General features: G+C 38.0%; 1 protein-coding gene across 1 annotated transcript; it reads left to right on the top strand.

Moving 5' to 3' along the window:
* Positions 1–10,621: 10,621 nt before the first annotated feature.
* LOC120421479 (sodium/potassium/calcium exchanger 3-like) lies at positions 10,622–21,679 on the top strand. Its single transcript, XM_039584696.2, has 7 exons — positions 10,622–11,334; positions 16,271–16,561; positions 16,651–16,787; positions 19,863–20,033; positions 20,096–20,522; positions 20,590–20,934; positions 20,997–21,679. The coding sequence occupies exons 1-7, from the start codon at positions 11,208–11,210 to the stop codon at positions 21,320–21,322; spliced, it is 1,824 nt and encodes a 607-aa protein (XP_039440630.1). The 5' UTR covers positions 10,622–11,207; the 3' UTR covers positions 21,323–21,679.
* The last annotated feature ends 1,499 nt before the right edge of the window (positions 21,680–23,178 follow it).

Below are 23,178 nucleotides of genomic sequence, written 5' to 3'. Positions count from 1 at the left end.
GTTGCTTTTTAAACGTCATATAGATATTCTTTGAAATTAACAAAACTCAACAACGTCAACAAGCTGTAATCAAACCGTTCGCAGTAACGGCAATATGGTATCACAAACAGACTAGCCTAGTCAGTTTGACGCCTAAATTTTATCGGTATTCACAGAATAATAGATGAGACAGTTTCACAATAGAAACATGCATAAAAAGGCTTATTTTCATCCATTTTAACCCTTTAAAAAATGAAAGTTCAAAAAAAAGAGGCTGCTTTTTTTCTGGCAATCTAGTATTCTTGGAAACGAACTTGATTTTGATAAATGTGAATCGAAGATTTTTTTCAATTTTCATTTTTTAAAGAGCTCAAATGGATGAAAATAAACCTTTTTATGCATGTTTATATTGTGAAATTGTCTCAGGAACACGAATATGATAAAATTACCACCGGAAAATTTGGTCTAAGGGGTCCCCCGAGCAAAAATTTACAACCAAAAAAATCACTAAAAGAAAAAGTATCTATTTAATATGTTAAACTGCCTTACCCAAAGCGTTCTCAGTCTCAGATGGTAGTCCCAGATGTCCCCTTTAAGCCGCAGGTCGAACCGAGTTGATATCTGGATGAAACACGTTTTTATTTGAGTTTGAAAATTATGCTATTTTTTCACTAAAATTCCAATAACTCCCTTTAGATTTAACCAATTGGGATGCTTCTCCCTGCATTTTGTTGCATTGTTTAAGCCCTTTCCGATGCATTTTGAATTTTGAAATTAAATTGAATTTTGCCTAACCTTTTTAAGATTTTTGACGTTTTTGAACCTTCAAACTTTGTGTCCCGATTTGCCCCACTTCCCGTTGACCTAGAGTGCTCATATTTTGGCCAGATGGTAGTTTTATATGTACAAACAACCGCTGAAAATTTCAGGCAGATTGCTGAGGTCGATGCGAGATGGGTATGCTTTGCTCGTGGACTCGCTCTTAACAGTCATTGCCAATGAAGAGATCTGTTTATTCATGTTTCGATACTAGTTGACTCTAGCTGTGCAAGCATTGTTATCGAAAACCAAATATGTTTTGGATTATGTTTGCTACATTCTATATCGCAAGTTTAACTTAGTTTACTGTTTCGATACCAAGATGTTGCTAACCGCTACTCAACTGTAAAGTTTGTATAAAATATGCTAATTGTTATTGATACTTTCTCATTGAAACGGTAGATTTGGATCAAGCACGATGGCTTTTCGCAAAAGACTTATTTCGAACGAAAGTGCAGCCGAGGGAGACTCTGTAACGAAAATTCCTCCAGAAATTTGGACGACAATTTTCAAGTACTTAAATTCCGCTGAACTATCTCAAGCTCGACTAACCTGTCGTCGTTGGAACCAGATCATCATTGGGAGTTTTTCTTTGGTGCACAAATTCAGAGTCCAATTGCGCGATCGAACTCTTGGTCCGCAAACTAGCTCAGTCAAACAGCTTACCAAGTCACCGGTCAGATTTACCCAGCTTTCCCTTCTTGGTGAAAGATTCATCGACATCAACCGGTGGTGGCCTCAGATTGGAGCGCATTTGAACACGCTGGATATGTGGAACTACAAGCTTCTTCTGAGCGATCTGCTGGATATTCTAAAAGAAATTTGAAATATTTTCGCTTGGAAATCCCAAATCGATCAGAAAAGGAGATCACCACGAGTGACGTAATCAACTTCATTGTTGCAATAAAAGAAACGTTGAAAGAATTGACGGTAATTGGTGTGGAAGGCGATTTCTTGAGCGAAACGTTTAACCCGGGCATGGTCTTCGGGTCTATATGACCCAAGAGCATGATAAAAGTTATCGTAACTTTTGACCTTTGGCACTTACAGAGCTGAAATTTTATGACTTTGTGTATCTTACCAAGACACACATTTGAGCCAAAAATGGACTTCCGGTGGCCACCGGAAGTGCCCCCCAGAAAAAAAGTCACACTTATGGTACTCGGGTCTATATGACCCAGAAATGTTTTTGGCTGCCAAAATTCGGAACCTTGACCGATTTTGGATGTCTTGGCCGCAAATGAAAGGTTAGAATGTCTACTTTGCGATTCCGACTGGCAGAACCGGTTTTGGGCACTGTGGCCACTGGGAACCTGCTACAACCGAAAAAAGTCCTTTTTGAGGCCCCGACTTTGAGGACCTGTATCTCCGGAACGATAACACATAGCGGGTTGCTTCCAGTTGCATTTGACGGGTAATAACCTCAACTTTAAGCTCCCGTAGAGATGATTTGTCAAAAGTGGACACCGGTTCCGTTAACCCGGAACATCCGAAAAACATGATTTTTTCAGCTTTTGTTATAAAATCAACACATTAGTCAATTTTTTCAACCGGATTTTTTGTAAATCATTACATACGCACACTACATACTACCCCTGACTGTTTGGAATCGTTCCGGCCAACTGTGGCCAATCCGGAACCGGTTCCAGGGTACCACCAAAACGGTTCCAATAATGGTATCGCTAGAAACCCGTCATGTTGCATATCAAACTTCATGAAATTGAAAATTATGACCATCTGAGGTCATGCCGATATCCTCTGACTCAACCTGGTCATGCTGGAACCGGTTACCGGTGGCCAGTGGGGGACACTTCCGGAGTATGCAGGAAGGCATATCATGCGACATATCAAACGTCATGAAATTGAAAATTATGACCATCTGAGGTCATGCCGATATCCTCTGACTCATCGTGGTCACGCCAGAACCGGTTACCGGTGGCCACTGGGGGACACTTCCGGAGTATGCAGGGAAGCATATCATGCGACATATCAAACTTCATGAAATAGAAAATTATGACCATCTGAGGTCATGCCGATATCCTCTGACCCAACCTGGTCACTCCGGAACCGGTTACCGGTGGCCACTGGGGGACAATTCCGGAGTATGCAGGGAAGCATATCATGCGACATATCAAACTTCATGAAATTGAAAATTATGACCATCTAAGGTCATGCCAATATCCTATGACCCAACCTGGTCACGCCGGAACCGGTTACCGGAGGCCACTGGGGGACACTGCCGGAGTATGCAAAGAACCCTACCATGCGACGTATCAAACTTCATGAAATTGAAAATTATGACCATCTAAGGTCATGCCAATATCCTATGACCCAACCTGGTCACACCGGAACCGGTTACCGGTGGACACGGGGGGACACTTACGGAGTATGCAAGGAAGCATATCATGCGACATATCAAACTTCATGAAATTGAAAATTATGACCATCTAAGGTCATGCCGATATCCTCTGAATAACCCTGGTCACGCCGGAACCGGTTACCGGTGGCCACTGGGGGACACTTACGGAGTATGCTAGGAAGCATATCATGCGACGTATCAAACTTCATGAAATTGTAAATTATGACCATCTGAGGTCATGCCAATATCCTATGACCCAACGTGGTCACTCCGGAACCGGTTACAGGTGGCCACTGGGGGACACTTACGGAGTATGCAAAGAACCCTACCATGCGACGTATCAAACTTCATGAAATAGAAAATTATAACCATCTAAGGTCATGCCAATATCCTATTACCCAACCTGGTCACGCCGGAACCAGTTACCGGTGGACACGGGGGGACACTTACGGAGTATGCAAGGAAGCATATCATGCGACATATCAAACTTCATGAAATAGAAAATTATGACCATCTAAGGTCATGCCGATATCCTCTGACCCAACCTGGTCACGCCGGAACCGGAGGCCACTGGGGGACACTTCCGGAGTATGCAGAGAAGCATATCATGCGACGCATCAAATTTCATGAATTTGAAAATTATAACCATCTAAGGCGGTGGTCACCAAAATGCGGCCTGCGGGCCGTATGTGGCTTACCGAGGTCTTCTGTACGGCCTTCGGGATGGTTTTGAAATTATTTTGGAATCCGGCCCACTTTGCATTCTCATATGAAGTTCGCAAGAGAAATCATGGACTAAGTTTCTTTAAAAAGAATAAATATGTTTTTTTGACGAAATAACCATAATTGATTTCTGGTTTCTACAATAATTATAAGATCGTGGGAAGTATTAAACTGGTGGTGCATTATTTTCCTGAAGAATTTATAAAACGATTAAATTTCTAAATTTGGAAATAATTAATATGAAACATTCATTCCTTTAAAAATATAAAATTATGAATGTGATAGTGTGACAAAAACTTTGTATTATCTGGGAATCACATTGCTAAAAATACTAAGAATAAATCAATATCCAACAGTTCTAAACATCAGATCACTTTCTGACTAAAACTTGTTAGAAATATTGAATCAAGAAATTATAAAATATGAATTCCGAGCCAATATTTTTTGGTTCAAATTTGTTATCCTAAAAAATCGACAGAACATAAAAATTCTATTTGATTATATTTTTGATTTTTTTTTTGTTTTTTGTGCCCTTATGATTCAAAATGAAACGAAAATATTATACTTCGTACGAAAAGATCTTAAAAAATTTCAAAATCATTGAAAAAACACTTTTTTTAACTTGTTCAATAATACAAATTTTTCGAAGCAAAATAAACTTCTAAATTTCAAAAAATATGATTTTTTTCCTATAACATACGAATAATTCAAAACTTATTACTGTTACTTCAAAATTCACTCAAAAAATCATTGAAAAAATTAGCAAAACGTTCAAAGCTTAAATAGAACAATCAAACCAAATGTGTACGCAAAACCAAGAAAATAATTATCAACAAAAATAAGTTATTATAAATATAACAAAAAAAAATATATATTTTTTAAGTGAAATACTGTCGAATTGTACAACAATTATACAGTGGACTCTCTCGTTGTCAATATTGAAGGGACCGTCGAGAGCGGGAGTTATCAAATTATAGAATGAAAAATCAAAGCAATCTATTTGAAGGGACTGAAAAATTATTGACATCTGGAGCAATATTGATATCGAGAAGATCGACAGCCAGAGAGTCCACTGTATTTTAAAACATGAAATATGATGAGAAAAATGTATGAAGAATGTTGAATTTTTTTCAATTGATTATGTATAATTGGTGACAATTTCTATGTTGTCAAAAATTTAGTTGTTTGTCAAAATTTCAATTTCAAACTATTCTACTCCACAACTTATTTTTTATTTATATTTTACATGTTGCCCACGACTCTGGGGCAAATTTCCAAATTAGCCCGCGATGATCAGCTGGCTGAGGACCACTGATCTAAGGTCATGCCGATATCCGGCAGTGTCCCCCAGTGGCCTCCGGTAACCGGTTCCGGCGTGACCACGTTGGGTCATAGGATATTGGCATGACCTTAGATGGTTATAATTTTCTATTTCATGAAGTTTGATACGTCGCATGGTAGGGTTCTTTGCATACTCCGGAAGTGTCCCCCAGTGGCCACCGGTAACCGGTTCCGGCGTGACCAGGTTGGGTCTTAGGATATTGGCATGACCTTAGATGGTCATAATTTTCAATTTCATGACGTTTGATATGTCGCATGATATGCTTCCCTGCATACTCCGGAAGTGTCCCCCAGTGGCCACCAGTAACCGGTTCCGGCGTGACCAGGTTGGGTCATAGGATATTGGCATGACCTTAGATGGTCATTATTTTCTATTTCATGAAGTTTGATACGTCGCATGGTAGGGTTCTTTGCATACTCCGGCAGTGTCCCCCAGTGGCCTCCGGTAACCGGTTCCGGCGTGACCAGGTTGGGTCATAGGATATTGGCATGACCTTAGATGGTCATTATTTTCAATTTCATGAAGTTTGATATGTCGCATGATATGCTTCCCTGCATACTCCGGAATTGTCCCCCAGTGGCCACCGGTAACCGGTTCCGGAGTGACCAGGTTGGGTCAGAGGATATCGGCATGACCTCAGATGGTCATAATTTTCTATTTCATGAAGTTTGATATGTCGCATGATATGCTTCCCTGCATACTCCGGAAGTGTCCCCCAGTGGCCACCGGTAACCGGTTCCGGCGTGACCAGGATGAGTCAGAGGATATCGGCATGACCTCAGATGGTCATAATTTTCAATTTCATGACGTTTGATATGTCGCATGATATGCCTTCCTGCATACTCCGGAAGTGTCCCCCACTGGCCACCGGTAACCGGTTCCAGCATGACCAGGTTGAGTCAGAGGATATCGGCATGACCTCAGATGGTCATAATTTTCAATTTCATGAAGTTTGATATGCAACATGACGGGTTTCTAGCGATACCATTATTGGAACCGTTTTGGTGGTACCCTGGAACCGGTTCCGGATTGGCCACAGTTGGCCGGAACGATTCCAAACAGTCAGGGGTAGTATGTAGTGTGCGTATGTAATGATTTACAAAAAATCCGGTTGAAAAAATTTACTAATGTGTTGATTTTATAACAAAAGCTGAAAAAATCATGTTTTTCGGATGTTCCGGGTTAACGGAACCGGTGTCCACTTTTGACAAATCATCTCTACGGGAGCTTAAAGTTGAGGTTATTACCCGTCAAATGCAACTGGAAGCAACCCGCTATGTGTTATCGTTCCGGAGATACAGGTCCTCAAAGTCGGGGCCTCAAAAAGGACTTTTTTCGGTTGTAGCAGGTTCCCAGTGGCCACAGTGCCCAAAACCGGTTCTGCCAGTCGGAATCGCAAAGTAGACATTCTAACCTTTCATTTGCGGTCAAGACATCCAAAATCGGTCAAGGTTCCGAATTTTGGCAGCCAAAAACATTTCTGGGTCATATAGACCCGAGTACCATAAGTGTATGTACGAAACGAAGACCATGGCCAGGTTAACATCGAAGGGTTACGTTTAAAGTTAATTACAACTAGTTGTCGCGGAAATGAGCTGCTCACCTACATGAATCTAAAGCAACCTACGGTTGAAAAGCTTAACTCGTGTCTCTCTTCGGATAAGGTATGCTTTCATTTTGTTTGAAACACATTAAGTGTAAAGCTTTCTCTTTATTTCAGGCACTTTGTGAGGTAGGACAGAATTTGCCGAATTTGAATGGAATTACCATCGGATTTCATGAGAATCTACCATCTAAGGTTTCATTTACTGGCCTTATGCCGAATCTTAAAGCGATACGCATTTATTGTCTACAGAAGCCTCATTTTAATGGAACCTTAAAATTTTCAAATTTGGCGCATCGAAATCTCCAAAGACTATCACTAACAGCTTCGGAGCAGACTCTGCGTTGGATCAAACACTTTCCAAACATACGTGTACTGGAGTTGCGCTCTTGTGAAGTTGAGAGCTGGTCGGATTTTTTCGCTGAAATCGCTCAACTGCAACGTCTAAAATCGCTAAAGCTTGATTCGGTGGGGAACGATTGCGAGAAAATGATTTTTGGAGTGTACTCTACGAAGATAGTAAATTTAGAACTAAGTCGTTGCGATATCCCGAATGAGCTGCTCGATTCATTTATAAGGTCATGTCCAAATCTTGCCCGGGTTCAGTTGGATGAAATGCCAAACGTAGATGACAATATTGTTCGAACACTGTGCCAATGTTTGGATTACCGTAAACTTTGGTGACTATGATAGCCCGGGGTGACATTGATAGAAGTTTGATTTGGCCACTAAATTTGATACATCCAATGTAACAGTCACATTTTTGCATATATGTTCGATAATAAGCTATCCCTTAATGCTTACATATACTCAAAATTCTCAAACATGTTGAGATATTGCTTTGACGGGCATTTAAAAAACCTATCAAAGTCACCCCGGACTATCAAAGTCACCCCAGTTTACGGTATATTAAAACGTTGATTTTTAATAGCTGTGACAACATTACCATGACTTCCATTTATAACATGCGCCAATACCACAAAGGAGTGTATTACATAGCGTTCCGAAAGTGCGAAAATATATCTAGTGAAATAACCGTGGAATTCAAAGGAAGATACAATTATGAAGCAAACTTTCTGAAAACAAGCTCTTGAAATTGTATTCAAATAAATATGTTAAATGAAAGTATGTTTGATAAACGCATTGATATATCAGTCAAATAATTCGAAAAATTGTCCAACAAATAAATATGTCTCATCAAAATTTACGCCAAATAGACATAGAAATTGCACTTAAGTACTCGTAACATTCGACAGGGTTGCTATATTTTCAAATGCCATTTTCTTCTAAATCCATAAAGATCTCTAACAAAAAGTGATTTCACTCAAGATCTCATATTTTTTACTGTATTGCTAGATCCTGTTATATTCATCAATGGGTTTTTTTAATATTCATGAAACGACGTAAAACACAGACCTATACAAAATGACAAAAATAACTGTGCAGGCTCAACTCTAGGGGAAGCATGAAGTTTGGTGTCCCCAGAAACACGTGCACTTTGAATTTTTCAAAAATATTAAGACAGTTGGAGTCGAGTTGAGCCTGCGCAGAAATTTTGTTGGTCAGTGTAATAAGACATTTTCAAAGACTGCATGAACATTTTCAACATTCGGTCTTTAAATTTCATTTATACGAAAACGTCAGCACGGAAAGAAGGTTTATCGTGAATCTTACTAAATTTCGGTTAAAAATCCTAAAAAAATTGGTTGTTTTTTCTTAATTTAACTTAATTTAACTTAATTTAACTTAATTTAACTGAATTTAACTGAATTTAACTGAATTTAACTTTATTTAACTTAATTTAACTTAATTTAACTTGATTTAACTTAATTTAACTTAATTTAACTTAATTTAACTTAATTTAACTTAATTTAACTTAATTTAACTTAATTTAACTTTATTTAACCTAATTTAACTTAATTGACTTTAATTTAACTTAATTTAACTGAATTTAACTTAATTTAATTTAATTTAACTTAATTTAACTTAATTTGACTTAATTTAACTTATTTTAACTTAATTTAACTGAATTTATTTGAATTTAACTGAATTTAACTGAATTTAACTGAATTACACTGAATTTAACTTAATTTAACTTAATTTAACTTAATTTAACTGAATTCAACTGAATTTAACTTAATTTAACTTAATTTTACTTAATTTAACTTAATTTAACTGAATTCAACTGAATTCAACTGAATTTAACTTAATTCAACTTAATGTAACTTAATTTAACTTAATTTAACTTTATTGACTTTAATTTTACTTAATTTAACTTAATTTAACTTTATTGACTTTAATTTAACTTAATTTAACTTAATTTAACTTAATTTAACTTAATTTAACTTAATTTAACTTAATTTAACTTAATTTTACCAAACAACTTTTAACAACAATTGAACTAAATTCTACCAAATGTAACGAAATTTCAAAAAATGTATCTTAGTTTAATTAAATTTAACAAAAATTTCTAGATATAACCACACTTGACTAAATTAATTTCATTTTTACTATGTTCAGTTTAATTATACTGAACTTAACTTCACTTAATTTTACTTGATTTTTAATTAATCATGATTTAACTAAATTTAATTACATTTATCAAAATTTTACTGATTTTAACAAAATTTAATCAATTTAACTTAATTTAACTGAATTCTATTTTTTTCTAAATTCAACCAAATGTAATTCAAATTAACTTTCACTTAATTTAAAGTAATTTAACATTATTTAACTCTATTTTTTGATGTGCTTCAAAGGCATAAAGTGCCCTGCTCGTACGGATCTGTCAAACATTGGCCAGTCTATATCTAGACACTCTGTACCCGCAGCCTCCCCCCACGTAGACAGATGTCCATACAAAAAAAGTGGAGTGTGGACAAACGCCAGCCTCCACCTCCCCCGCCAAAGGGTTCACGACAAAGGGATGCCAAGAAATCGTCCAAACAAAAATTAGAGGCTCAACTTCTAACCTCTTTCCCTCAACACAAAAAAAACTTCTCACCTAATCAACTGAAGATCTCAGCCCGCAGAAAGTCTTCCTGGCTTTCAATCCATTCACTCACGCACCATCTCCACCTTTTGCACTTGCACTTTCGACTTTCAAACGCAGAATCGTCACAAAACTCCGCGATCTGAGCGGCTTAACAGGATCAAACACGATACGAGACATTCTCTTGCTTTGTGTTGGTCTCGAACTGATGATCTGTCAAAAAATCCATGCTGCCGGTTCCAGCTAGTTTTTCGGTAAAAAGTAGGCAAAATTGTGCTGAAACACCATTATTTTTGGTGAAATCTCTCCTGTCATTTTGATTTGGGCTGTCAGTTTTTGATAGCAAATCAGCAATCAGGGTTAGCTGTTTCACCAATCCCAAGTTGGTAAATTTACCTATAATTTTAGCTAATTTAACCAAAAAAATCACTGTTCCACCAATTTGAAGCCAGCTAATTTGAATTGTTAAATTTAAGATGGAACTCCTTTCCGTGAGTGAAATGTATTTACTTAATAATAATAATATGAACACATTTTGCACCAATCGTCATACATAATCGTAGTTTATCTTGATGATAAAACATCGTCGATAATAAGAGATGTTCGGGTTCCAATTTTCTGCCCAATATCTTTACATATCAGTCCCCAAACCTTCTCTACCGGGGGAGTTGGCTATCACTCGATCACCAATCTTCATCGCACGCTCTGCTGTCAGCTGGGAGGATCTGTCGATGATTGATAACGGCCAGCAAGAGAGAGATAAGGTGCTACCGGTCTCTTTCGGGGCTACTGGAAGTGTGCGGTCTTCGTGTCCGCAAGAGGGGGGGGAGGGGAGCTTCCACTGGATTTGGGGTTCGGATTTTGCCACAGAAATTACGAACCCGTCGATGGCCTTGGAGTCAGTACCGCGGCGAATTTCGAACTGGACGGACTGTGTTGAGTTTGATGGTGATCTGGATATTTCTTTTTGACATTATTTGTGTGAAAATTACTCGAAGTTGAAGTTTCAATTGATTTTACGTTGAGTTTTTCGCTCGGGAGTTGTGCTGCTCGTGAAATTGGAAAAATCCGAAGCATTTGGTGGAGTCTGACACTGTTACGAGATTCATTTGCCAAGTAATTAGTGAACTATTAGAAGAAGAATTGTTGAGTCTCACAATCTGCAGTGGTAACAACCTCCCTCAGTGTCGACCACGTTGCTATTGTAAAGTTCTGAGATGTTACAAGCTCATCCAGCAGCTATGTGAATCATCGGCTTTGTGCATTGTGCCTGTACACTATTGTGTACGAACGCTGTTATTAGTTAAAAGGAATAATCTACACGATTTGTTGTGAGCTTACACGAAAGTACATCTAACTACCGCTAAGCTCGGTGGTGATCTAACTAGCTATGAGGACTTTGAGAGGTGCAGGCGTCTCAAGATTGGACTATGTTGTTCCAGCGGCAGTATTACTCATCACCCTCGCCGGAGTTCACTGTATGGTGCCTGACCTGAGGCAGTTGGAGGAATTACCTGGTGAGTGGCTAGATTCTCCCACCATGGTGAAGTGCAGCGTGCCGGCACATTACAAAAGGAATTAAAGATTAGGGATCAAGGGCGAGGTTAAGGCGGATAACTATGACAAGTGAAGGAAACTTCTAGTAATGATAGGTGAAAGTGTGGATTGGATTAGTTTAACAGTATCAAAATATTGTTTCTTTAATATGAAATTCATCGATAATTTGTCCGACAAACTACAAAAGAAAAACATAAACTTTAATGGAACTTGAGGCTTACAAAGGTACAATTGTGTAAACCTTTCTTCTTTAAACGTAGATAGTTAACTCCTTCCCGCCCAGAGCAAAATCGAGATTTCTTACGTTTTTCATCATTACTCGTAACTGGATCGATCAAATTAGATGAAATTTTAATGGTCGTAAGCTAACATTCTATTTAAACTAACGCAGGTTGAACCAGTTTGAAAAAAAAATCATGGTTGCTGAGAAATTTAATTTTGAAGACAAAAATTAGTGGTGTTCTGGAGTAACCATGTTAGAGGTTTAAGACAGAAAATATTTTTTTTAACATCGATATCAAACCAATAATTTTCAAGGAACTAAATTGAGGGCTAACTACCCGATCAGGGGTTAATAATACAGGACTACAAAATTTTGGTATTGGGCAAATAACAGGGACCAAAAAGTGCCCTTGGTTGCCCAGTAATAGATGTTAAAATACCATGATATCATACCATAATCTTGTATGTGGAAGACCACCACAATACCAATATCCCGAGCAGACGGAAATAGGTTGGGAATAACACTTTTTGATATTTGAAAATACTAAGCCAATACATTTAATGTTATTTATAACAAGATTTGTTATTCGTCGCTATGATTTTTTGTTATTGAATTGTTATTGTAATAACAGACTAAAAACATTTTAAGTTATTCTTCGAACAAATCTATGTTATTATTTTTTGTTATTTTAACAACTAATCCGATCATCCCAATAACAGTTCGAGGTATTCTTCCATAACAAAAAATGTTATTCCCAAGTTTTTTTTTGGCTTTCACCCAATATCAGACCAACAACAATTTGTGTTATGATAACATGAACTGTTATTAAATCCTTATGCAAAAATGGATTTTTCAAGAAGATTCCGTAACACTTTCTGTTATTTTAACAGTATTTGTTATTGAAATGGCATGAATTTTGTTATCACCGTCTGTCCGGGATGTTATTCCAAGGGTAAAATAATACCACAAAATAAAACCATTTCAATACCATGTTGAGATATTCTGGATTTTGAACACGCCCACGCCCTTGGATCACCAGATTTTGATATTCCTGTGGTTTTCCACATACATGATTTTGGGATGATTTCATGGTATTTTACCATCTATTACAAGGCAAACAAGAACATATTTTAGTCGCTGTTATGTGCACATGAAATAGCAAAATTTGGTATTTAATGCCATTTTTTAGTGCAGCAGTTGCAGTTAGTGAAAGAAAATTATAACACAATGCTAATAACATTGCAAAGTTAGAAAAAAACGCGAAATTTTAAAATGAAAAAAAAAATGTTCTAAATGAAAAAATTACCCTTCTGGGTCAATGTAGATTCGAAAAGTACATTAAATTTCCCTTAAAATGACATGTTCTAAATTTTTTTACAGTCGAGTAACGGATAATGGCAGAGTTCTTAATACTTTTTTAGTGTTTTTTTTTTCGATGAAAAATACGTTTTTCGGAATTCTGAGTACGCCATGAAATCGGGCGTCTAATTTTACATAAAAGTTCGTTTGACACCAAATTTCTATCTCATCACCGTTTCAGGCTAAAAATTATTGAAAAACACCTCTTTTTTCGCATGTTCAAAAATAAAAGGGGTCGTACCGCTCCTTCGTCACGAGATATCAAAAAACGGACTTCGGATTCGTGATCAGGGACAAAAGTTACCCCTTAGGACAAAGTTTCACGCAAATTGAAGAGGGGTTGGGGCAACTGCTGTGTGAGTTGGCGGAGAATTACCCATAAAAGATTGAAAAATAAATGTTATTCAAGTCGCCAAAAAATTAATAACACTATCAATTGACTCGTTAACCAAAATATTTGGTTATCCCGGCATAGAAATATTTCAACGATTTTACAAATTTTATTAGTGGGTACATCAATAATTTAAAAAAATCAACTTTAACAATTATGGGTTTCAAGTCATTTTAGCGCAAAATTAGTGTCTTTGTCAAAATTGGTCAAAATTCGCTCATAGTTTCTCAGAAATTTGATAGAACAGTATAATACCAAAATAATACCAAAATGTGGTATTCAATCATTGACAAATTCTGCAATTTTGCAATATCAAAACAATACCTTAAATTGGTACGATACAGTCATCCCATTAATTCGGAACACTTTTGTGATGTCCCGCCCGTGTGATCAATCGGACCGCGCACTGGACTCACAATCCAGAGGTCGCCGGTTTGAATCCCGTGGCGGGCGCTCTAAAATTATTTATGTAAATATGGGTAGTCGGCGCCGTCGCTCCGTGCCAAACTTTCATACACTTAGGAGCCCAGGGCGGCGAAGTCCTTGTAGATAAAAAGGAAGACACTAGTGGTTGGTACTAGCAATGGTGGCCGACTGCTATAACTTCGTTTTTTTGTGATAATTTGTCAATAGCACACAAAATTAAACTTTTCTGTCGACCCTACTATTTTTATGACCTTTATTTGGACATTCTCTTGTTATTTAACTACCGTCAGTGGGGGTGACATTGGGTCTGGGGGGTGAGATTGGGTCAAAGTGATTTTTTACGGATTCTACCATTACTCGGATTCTTCTCAATGAAACTGAATTCTGTTAAAAGGGTTGTGTAGGGGACATCTTAAGATGACTTCGCTGAAAAAATCTCGTTCCTAGAACAAATCCTGTTATTTTGGCAGCTGTCTAAAGTTGGGGCACGTTTTTGGCCAAAAATGACCTCTCGAAAAATCAACTTTTTAAATTTTTTGTTGGAATTGATCAAAAAGGACCCAAATGTTTGAAAATCTCTACTTCAAATATTTTAGCATGTCAATACGATTCCCTCGAACAAGAAACACTGTTGGATGACTTGTTTTTACTATATCGTTGTATTTGAGCATCATTTTAGTTTCATTTGACCCAATGTCACCCCCTCAAAGGGGTGAGATTGGGTCAATTTTCAAACGATTGCCATTTAAGGTAGTGTTCATCAAAATCCACCATATTTTGGGAAAATGTTAGTTAACTATCTAAGAACAAATCTACGTTGGAAGATTTTCGATGTTATTTAAATTGTTTTTGTTATTAAGTAATTACGAAGGGTGTATCGTTTTTTGACCCATAGTCACCCCCACTGACGGTAGTAAAAGTAGAACTTTTTAAACAAAAAACTGCATTTCAAGACTAACGTCATGATTCGAATTCCCGGACACTTCGAAACCCGGACACCTCATCTTGTTTTATCAATAATTTGGATATAAGTTCGCATTATGATTGTCAAAATGGGTTTTTGATGAATTCTAACATCAACTTTCATTTAAAGTTTGTTTGAACGCTGTAATCAATGTCAAAACAATAAAATAAAATAAAATTATAAGATTACCAAAAATGCGAAACATTTCACGTGAAATATTTCATAGGCGTCCGAAGCACCGGGAAGGCAAAGCAGAAATTTATGGTTTTGATTTCCTTAAATTCTAGCTAATTTTTATATACAATTTTAATTGTTTTGATGTTAACAGCTCATTTGAGACTTAAAGAATGCCATTCACTAAAATTTCAGATCAAATTTGTGCGATTCATTAGCAAAAACGAGTGTCCGGAATTCGAAGCAAAAGTGTCCGGATTTCGAATCAGCTATTAACAGTGTCCGGGATTCGAAGCACAACAAGTCATTTTAATTTTCAAATTTTGATAAAAAATTGTTAGAAAATACATATTTTGCATGCATTTTCTTAAAACTGACCGTTTATACTAAATCCTGATGATATTTCTACATTTCCAACTCATTACATGATTTTTTGCCAGCTATAACGAATATGATATGCTACTAAGTGTCCGGATTTCGAATCATGACGTTATTTTATCCAGAGCAGCGAAACACTGCCTCCAAATTGCCTGTTCCATAGTTGTGGGATGTTATTGTGCCTTCCACATTTGTGGAACACCTGAACTTAACTGATATTTTCACAAAAAAGTTTTCAGACCATTCATAAAACATTACAAAGCATGAGTTTCAGTTTGTGAAGTCATTTTTATTGTAAAACAAATATGTACTCCTTTAGAAAATAAAAGTTTGTTTACATCGTAAGAAAAAAGTGTACCGAATTTGTGGATTTCAAGGCTCAATGTTTTTCTTTAAAAACTTGATATAAAACGTAAAAATATACAGCTGGTCTATACATCAATCGAAAGATCATAATAAAAGCTTCCACATGAAGATAAAAGCAAATCATTATTGATTACGGTGTTTGTGAATGTCCCCTCAGACAAATCTAGAACAAATTTCTGTCGGAGGGATGGCACGAAAATCGACATTTTTGAAGTCATGGCAGTAAACACTTCAATTTCGTCAAGGTATGATAGATTTGGGCATCCTAAACACGTTCCAATCGACAGAATACAATTTTAGTGAATTTTCTGTCACTATATTAATTTGTAAATCCGATTAAGATAATTTCATAGCATTTATACATGTTTAATTATTGCCAAGAATTCACTGAAATTCAACTCTGTTGGTTGGAGCGTGTACAAGGAGCTAAAATCTATTCACATCTTGATGAAATTGGCGTGGTTACTGACATCAATTTAAAAAATGTCGAGTTGTAGAATTTATTCTTTCTTGACTTTAGGAACTTGAACTCATCTTCTAGATTTCATATGTTTTTTTTTAAATTATTGAAGAATTGAAAAATACAACGATGTCTATTTTTTCCATTCCTTCCAGAAAACTACCGTCCAAAACCCATCTCATCAAACCCCTCTCAACCGTATCCATTAGAGCCAAAGTTTCCCTACCAAAGCAATGACACCTCGGTCAACATCCAGCACGTGGCCGCCAGTGGCTTCTCGCCGGCCCATCTGACGCTGGACGAGCGGATCGAGCTGGAGAAGAACACATGGCACTGGTATCCGTACCAGCGCATCAACTACAAAGTACTCGAGGATGGCCGCAAGGTGGAACTGTTTTGCGAGGGGGGCTCCGCCATGGACGACCTTCCGGATGATGTTTTCACTCGTGAGTGTTTTGTTCCTTTTTTTTTCTGGGAACGACAGTTTTGTTGACTTACTTTTACTGAGTGTCACACTTTGTACTAATTCTTGCAGAGGAGCAACGGTTGCAAGGTGCAATAGTACTTCACTTTATTGGCGCAATCTACTTCTTCACAATCCTGGCCTATGTCGTCGGAGAATACTTCCTGCCAGCGGTGGAATGCATCTGCGAGGATTTGAAGCTGACTCAGGTGAGCCTTTTTGTAACCGGTTTAGTATTTGGAGTTTGATTTATGGCCACAAGTTGTCGCATTCAATTACCGCATGATAAGTGTGTGTTTTATTACAGCCAGTGAGTATTTCTGAACCTGTAAGAAATCAAACCCAGAATAGCGTTGGTCTATCCGCAACCGAATGACTGGCGCACATCCGATTTAGCTGATAACGGCGCGGAAAACATGACACGGGATTAGCGTATCTTTTTCTTTCCTTTATTTTGTTGAAAGGTTTCTTCAAACGCGATAACTGAATTCAAATCAAATATTATCGGACTGCGGGTCACGTTCTGTGGATTTTATCGATGTTTGACTGATTTTTATTTCAATTATTCTACAGAACGTGACGTACACAATGACAGTGTATTTTTGTGTGTTTAGATTTCTTTTTTAGTTGCATAGCCTCTCACTAAGATTGCAAATTTGCCAATCATCCATTTTCAAGTTAAGGGAAAACAAGGATAATATTAGAGGTGGGCAGAAAAAGAGCGAGCCGCTCAAAGAGCCGGTTCTCTGAAAAGAGCGAACGATCCGTGGCTCACACCGCGGTTCTTTTTTTAAACTCCGGTGTTTTGAAAGAACCGTTTCAAGATGGCATGATTTTTGTTATAAATATAATTTATTGAATTTCAAAAAAAAAAAAATGGTATTGAATTTGTTTTCAAGAATTGAAAATGCAATTTCAAATATTTCAAAATCTCTTCCCTTATAAAAATTAATCCCAAAATTAAATGATTATCTAATCAAAAAAAAAAAAACTTTTGTACACTGCCCATAATTGAAAATTCGGCTATTATGCCAAATCAAGTATTCCGAGAAAAACGCGTTTTAGTGTTTGTCACTAAATCTCCGTCAAGGCATTTTCCCATAAGAGTGGCATATTAGCCGTTTGGTTTTTCGCATCGGCAGCCAAAGCTAAACACTACTTTAGTGAAATTCAAGTTTCAGAAGATGCGTTGGAACATCCTCTAGGGTATTTTAACCATAAGTGGACCCCCTAGTAGAGCCGAAGCACATTTTTCACAAATTTTCAATATTTTAAGCACTTTTTCATAACTCTTTAAACAAAATAATGGAATCTGGAGTGTTTTGAACAATTTTGAGTATTTGTTTCATCAGTTTTTTGTTTTTGAGCAGAAAAATAGCCATTTGAAAAAAAAGTGTTTTTTGCCTGTTATGGACCCCCTTTTCCTATAGTGGACCCGGGTCCATAATCCGATTGTGGACCCGGGTCCACTATAGGCAAAGTGTTATTTTTATACTTAATTTAACCGATATTTGATGTTTTGATGCATTGTGTAGGTCTAATGATAGATATAATGAATAAAAGATGGATTTTGCTCACTTTTCATCTTGAACAAATATGTTTTGTTAACAAATTTGGCTTTAAACAACAAAAAAACCTAACAGACATTTAAACACATTTATTTCCGAAAAAGATCAGAGAAAACGTTTCAAAAACCACTGTAATCATACAAATAATTTAAAAAAGTAATGTTGATGCATTTTTTTCCATATTAATTACATAAATGGTTGACCGAAACTAAACAATAGATTTGTTTATACAGTTGCTGATAAAACCACGCATGTTCATTTAAAAAAATGTGTTGTTTTTGATTTATTATTATAAAATATCATTTCAAACTGCAATTATGATGCATCAGTTAAGTACAATTAACTATAGTTTTGATTAATAATAAATTCTTACGGCTTCAGCATTTTTGGTACTTTTAACATGAAAACAGCTATATTTATACTCATAATTGAAAAAAATATGCGTTTAGGTTGATAACAACAAGCATTTATTGTATGTTTAAGAGAAACTTTTGCTTAAATACACAGTTTTCTTCATTTTTGAAGGTTAAATTAACAGGGGTCCAGGGGAAATTTAAGTTTAATCAACCGAAAACCAGTTAAAATGCATTGTCCTGCGTTTATAATCATATTTAGCATGTTTGAACTCCGTTGAAAACATTAAAAAAAATTCATGAAGTACCAATGTACAGTCCCACGAAAAGTTTTTTTATTTCGAAAAAAAAATTCGTCAATACCGTAAACTGGGGTCAATCGAGACACATGGGGCGAATTGGGACAGCAGTTTTAACCATGTTGGAGCACAGTATTTTGATTTTTCTGGTTGGTTTCGGTTAGAACAGACTCAGGCCAACAAAATGTGAATATCCATTTCCAAATTTAAAAGCTTTAAGGGCTCTAAAAACTGCTGTCCCTATTCAGACTGTAGTCCCGATTCACCCCAGATTACGGTACATCGATATTTTGAAAACGAATTATTGGAAAGCAACCGGACACGTGTAAAATGCCTTTTAAAACACTTTTTCATCCAAATGCTGAAACCTGGATCACGGGATTTTTATATTTTGTCCCGGTTTTACCGAGAATGAAAAAAATATTTATTTGGTCTGTAATTTGAGATTTTGTTGTGAAAACAAAGACACAGTTGAATATATAGAAAAAAAATTACATTACATTGCTTAAAGGGTAAATATTATTTTGGTTTTAAGGAAAATTGTTTAAATCTACTTTGTGATTTTTTTTTTCTGGAATCAGTGTGTGTTGTTGTTGTTGGTAGTGATAACAATCTCACGCATCGTCACTGCACTTGACGCCAATAACTTCCTGATGATAACAATCCGGTTGTAATGTCTACTTGCGCCTCTGGCTAAGCAGAAGTTGATATAATGCTGTTTAGGAATTCCAATAACATGATAAATACGAAGAAATACGTGATCTCGACAACTTCTTATACGGCAGGTTATAAACTAATCCACCTTGAACTGATTCTGTTTGTTCAGGCTTATCTTCGTCAAAACATACGATTGTAATGTTTTGATGAATTCAAAGCCGGCGTTTAGCCAAGGTTTTCCCGTTTCTCAGAGACACTTATCACTCACTTATCACTACCCGGCTGCTAGTGTTACTTACACTAAGTGAAATGACTTAATTACGGCGCTCATTACCATATTGACAAACCACGTTGAAGAGGTGCAATTAGTTAGACAAACACTCTGAGAATTCCCTTTTCTATTGCAGGATGTGGCGGCGGCCACGTTTATGGCGATTGCCGGAACCACGCCGGAGTTCTTCACCAACACGATCAGCACCTTCGTGGCGGAGTCGGAAATGGGCATCGGAACCATCATGGGTTCGCTGCTGTTCAACACGCTGGGTGTGGCCGCCGTGGCCGGACTGGCAACGCGGAAGGTTGGTGTTGAGTGTGAGGGTGGGTGATGAGCAATATTGATAGTAGTTTTTCTGTTCAACAGCCGGTTCAACTCGACTGGTGGCCCATAACGCGTGACTCGATTGTGTTCGCCATCCACGTGGCGATCCTGATTGGATTTGCCTGGGATGGGCGCATCCACTGGTACGAGTCGATCGTGATCATGGTTCTGCTGGTCAACTACTTCGTAGTGATGTTCCAGAACAAACGAATCATGAAGTTTGCCAAGAAGTACATCGAGGTCAAGTGGAACCTGTGTGGCCGGGTTATCCGGAGTATCGAAGCCGATGAACAGGCTGAGGCGGAAGAAGCCACAGCTAAGGCTGCTGAACAGGGACAGAGTCCCCAGAAGCTGCAGATCCCGACGGTGGCACAGCGAATTCAGCAGCGTCCCAGCATTCGGCTGTCCACGGCATCGATCTTGTCCGACCAGATGGCGGAGAAGCCATTGAAGGTGGGCGAGTTGCAAAGTAAGTTAAAGGTGGTAGTTGAATCGAGAACAGTCCCTAAATTCCTTTTTCATTGAATGATTTACAGTTCCATCCCGTCACGTCCTCCCCGATCCCGACGACCATCCGGACATGACACTATGGAGAATTTCGAACGAAACCTGGCTTCGTCTGTTCTGGTGGTTCTACAGTTGGCCGATCCGCTTCGTGTTGACCTTTACGATTCCGAATCCGCTCATCATGCGCCGCTGGTACCCGCTGACCTTCATCATGTGCATAATCTTCATCGGGTTGACCTCGTTCCTGGTGTTCTGGATGGTCGCCATCATTGGGTTCACGTTCGGCATTCCGGACACAATCATGGGGCTGACCTTCCTCGCGATGGGCGGTTGCATGCCGGAGGCCATCGCGGCCGTGCTGGTCATCCGGACGGGTAAGCAACAGCCCGTAAAGCTCCGTCAAGAACACCTTTTACTAACCATTCAACCATTCCAGGTAACGGAGCGATGGGAGTGTCGAACGCCCTCGGGGCCAACTCGCTCTCGATCCTATTTTCCCTAGGTCTACCGTGGTTCATCCGGACGATGGCGGACGGGGCCAGTTCGAACAACTCGTACGTCATAATCGCCTCGTACGGGATGCAGTACTCGATAGTGGCCCTCTTGTTCGCCATCGCCGCGCTGTACATCGCGGTGTACGTGGCCAAGTTCAAGCTGCGAAAGCGTCTCGGACTGGTGCTGTTTGCCTGCTACGGCGTCCTGGTGACGTTCATGCTGTTGAATGAGCTGGACATCTTCTTCTCATCTGGAAACAAATGTTGATTGAAGGCAAAAATGTCCAAAACCGACCGTGTCGAATATGACTTTGTAGTTGATTAGTTTGCTATCTTTATTGCTCTGTCCTATTTAGTGATTAGTGTTAGTAGTAGTAGCCAGTAAGAATAAACGATACTCGACTCTCGAATAGAAGGTCCGAGAGATCCTGTTACAGTTACGTAGTGTATAGTCTGGAACCCGTTTGTGTGATATTTTTACAAAGAAGAAAATGATATTATGTTGGAACAAAACATATGAAAGATGCAAACAACTGGTTTGTGCATGCCTGTGTAAAAAAGAAAATAATTGTTATTAGATGCCATTTCGTTGCTCAATAAAAACTTGCCATTACTTACCACTAAATCGAGTATTTAAATCATTGCAATCTCCATGACTATGTACTCCAATCTGGTAGAATTCTAAAAAACTTGTACCAACACAGTAAACCAACCGACATTCGCAGTATCTCAGTTGCTCATGCCTATTTCGTTTCATTAATATTCTGCACCAGTCTTAATATAAAAAAATACTCTTATTAGTTGTCCATTGTCCTAATACCTTACTACCACCTCGCGCACACGTGCGGTGCGGTTTATTTCATGTTTTTCACTTCGGATAACCGAATCACTTAATTATTTCTTTTTGTCTTATTATCTTTGATTGTTGAAATTTTGTACGTGTGTGTGTGTGCAATCAACCAAACGGGACCACGCGGCCGCTTCTTATAAATTGAGTTGTTTCCATGATTTTAGATTTTACATTCTCTCCATGCGCGAGGTACCTCAGCTTGAATCGACCAGCCCTAAAAAACGTTTGATTCAATCGAATTCAAACGTCATTCAGAACTTCCAAACCCTTGTCAAATGGACAAAGACCCAGTGAGTTTCTTCATCAAGCCGTGATGTGCTAGTGGTTAGCATTTTTGCTTACCAAAGGACGGGAGATCGGATCCCGACTCGAGCAACTTTGATTTTTCGTTCATGTTCAGAGCTTCAAGAGTTTATATTTCCTAAACTTTCTCGCAGGGAGCAGATGGAAATCGAACCCAGGACCATCCGCGCTTACAAAGCGAACATCGTAACCAGTCAGCCACGGCCGCTCCCTTTCGGACTCTGGTATAACTAATCCAAAGTAATTTAGAATGTCTCAAAAAACAAGATGGCAGTATTGAAATCTTGAGAAAATGCAAATGTTTTAGGATCCTGTCTGCCTATGTCTGCCTGTGTGGATCAATCGAACCGCGCACTGGATTCACAATCCAGAAATCGCCGGACGTCCTGAGGCGGCCCAAAAAAATTCTAAGTATAAATATAGGTATTCGGCGCCCTCTCCTCGTGCCATACCTTCACATTTAGGAGACCCGGGAGGCGGAGTCTTTTCGCAAAAAGAACGATACACGCCTGTGGATCCGTTGACAAAACCGCAAGGTTTAAGAGGGCCACATTATAAGGTGTTACGTCGATTCCGTTTGTTTGGATCCTATTATCCATACAAACTTCGGAGAAAACCTATTCAATCTTGTCTAAATGTTTCGAAAAAAAAAAAAAATCAAAGTGCACGTGTTTCTGGGACCCTAAAGTTCATGCTTCCTCTCGAGTTGAGCCTGCGCAGTAGCGTGGTTCACGGATATATGAAAAAGACAAAAGTGTTTAGTTTCGAACACATCAACCGGAATTTTCAAGCAATATACTGCCCATGCTAGCATAAATGTCCCATATGCAAAAACAGCAAGCTGAAAAAAACAATATTTCATCCTGATTTCTAGAACAAAGTTTTTTTCTGGTTGGCTTCGGTTAAACAGACTCAGACCAACAAAATATGTACATAAATTTTCAAATTTAAAACCATTAAATGCTCTAAAC

This window comes from Culex pipiens, chromosome 2, assembly GCF_016801865.2.
Source record: "Culex pipiens pallens isolate TS chromosome 2, TS_CPP_V2, whole genome shotgun sequence".
NCBI lineage: Eukaryota > Metazoa > Arthropoda > Insecta > Diptera > Culicidae > Culex > Culex pipiens.
The sequence above is the reverse complement of the archived record's forward strand: the minus strand, read 5'-3'. Positions and strand labels throughout refer to the sequence as shown.

Bases quoted from the DNA above. Each gene is read 5' to 3' on its own strand.
- LOC120421479 (XM_039584696.2), top strand. From the start codon at position 11,208: ATGAGGACTTTGAGAGGTGCAGGCGTCTCAAGATTGGACTATGTTGTT. The intron at 16,562-16,650 runs GTGAGTGTTTTG...TAATTCTTGCAG, and splicing joins TCCGGATGATGTTTTCACTC to AGGAGCAACGGTTGCAAGGT. The intron at 16,788-19,862 runs GTGAGCCTTTTT...TTTCTATTGCAG, and splicing joins AGGATTTGAAGCTGACTCAG to GATGTGGCGGCGGCCACGTT.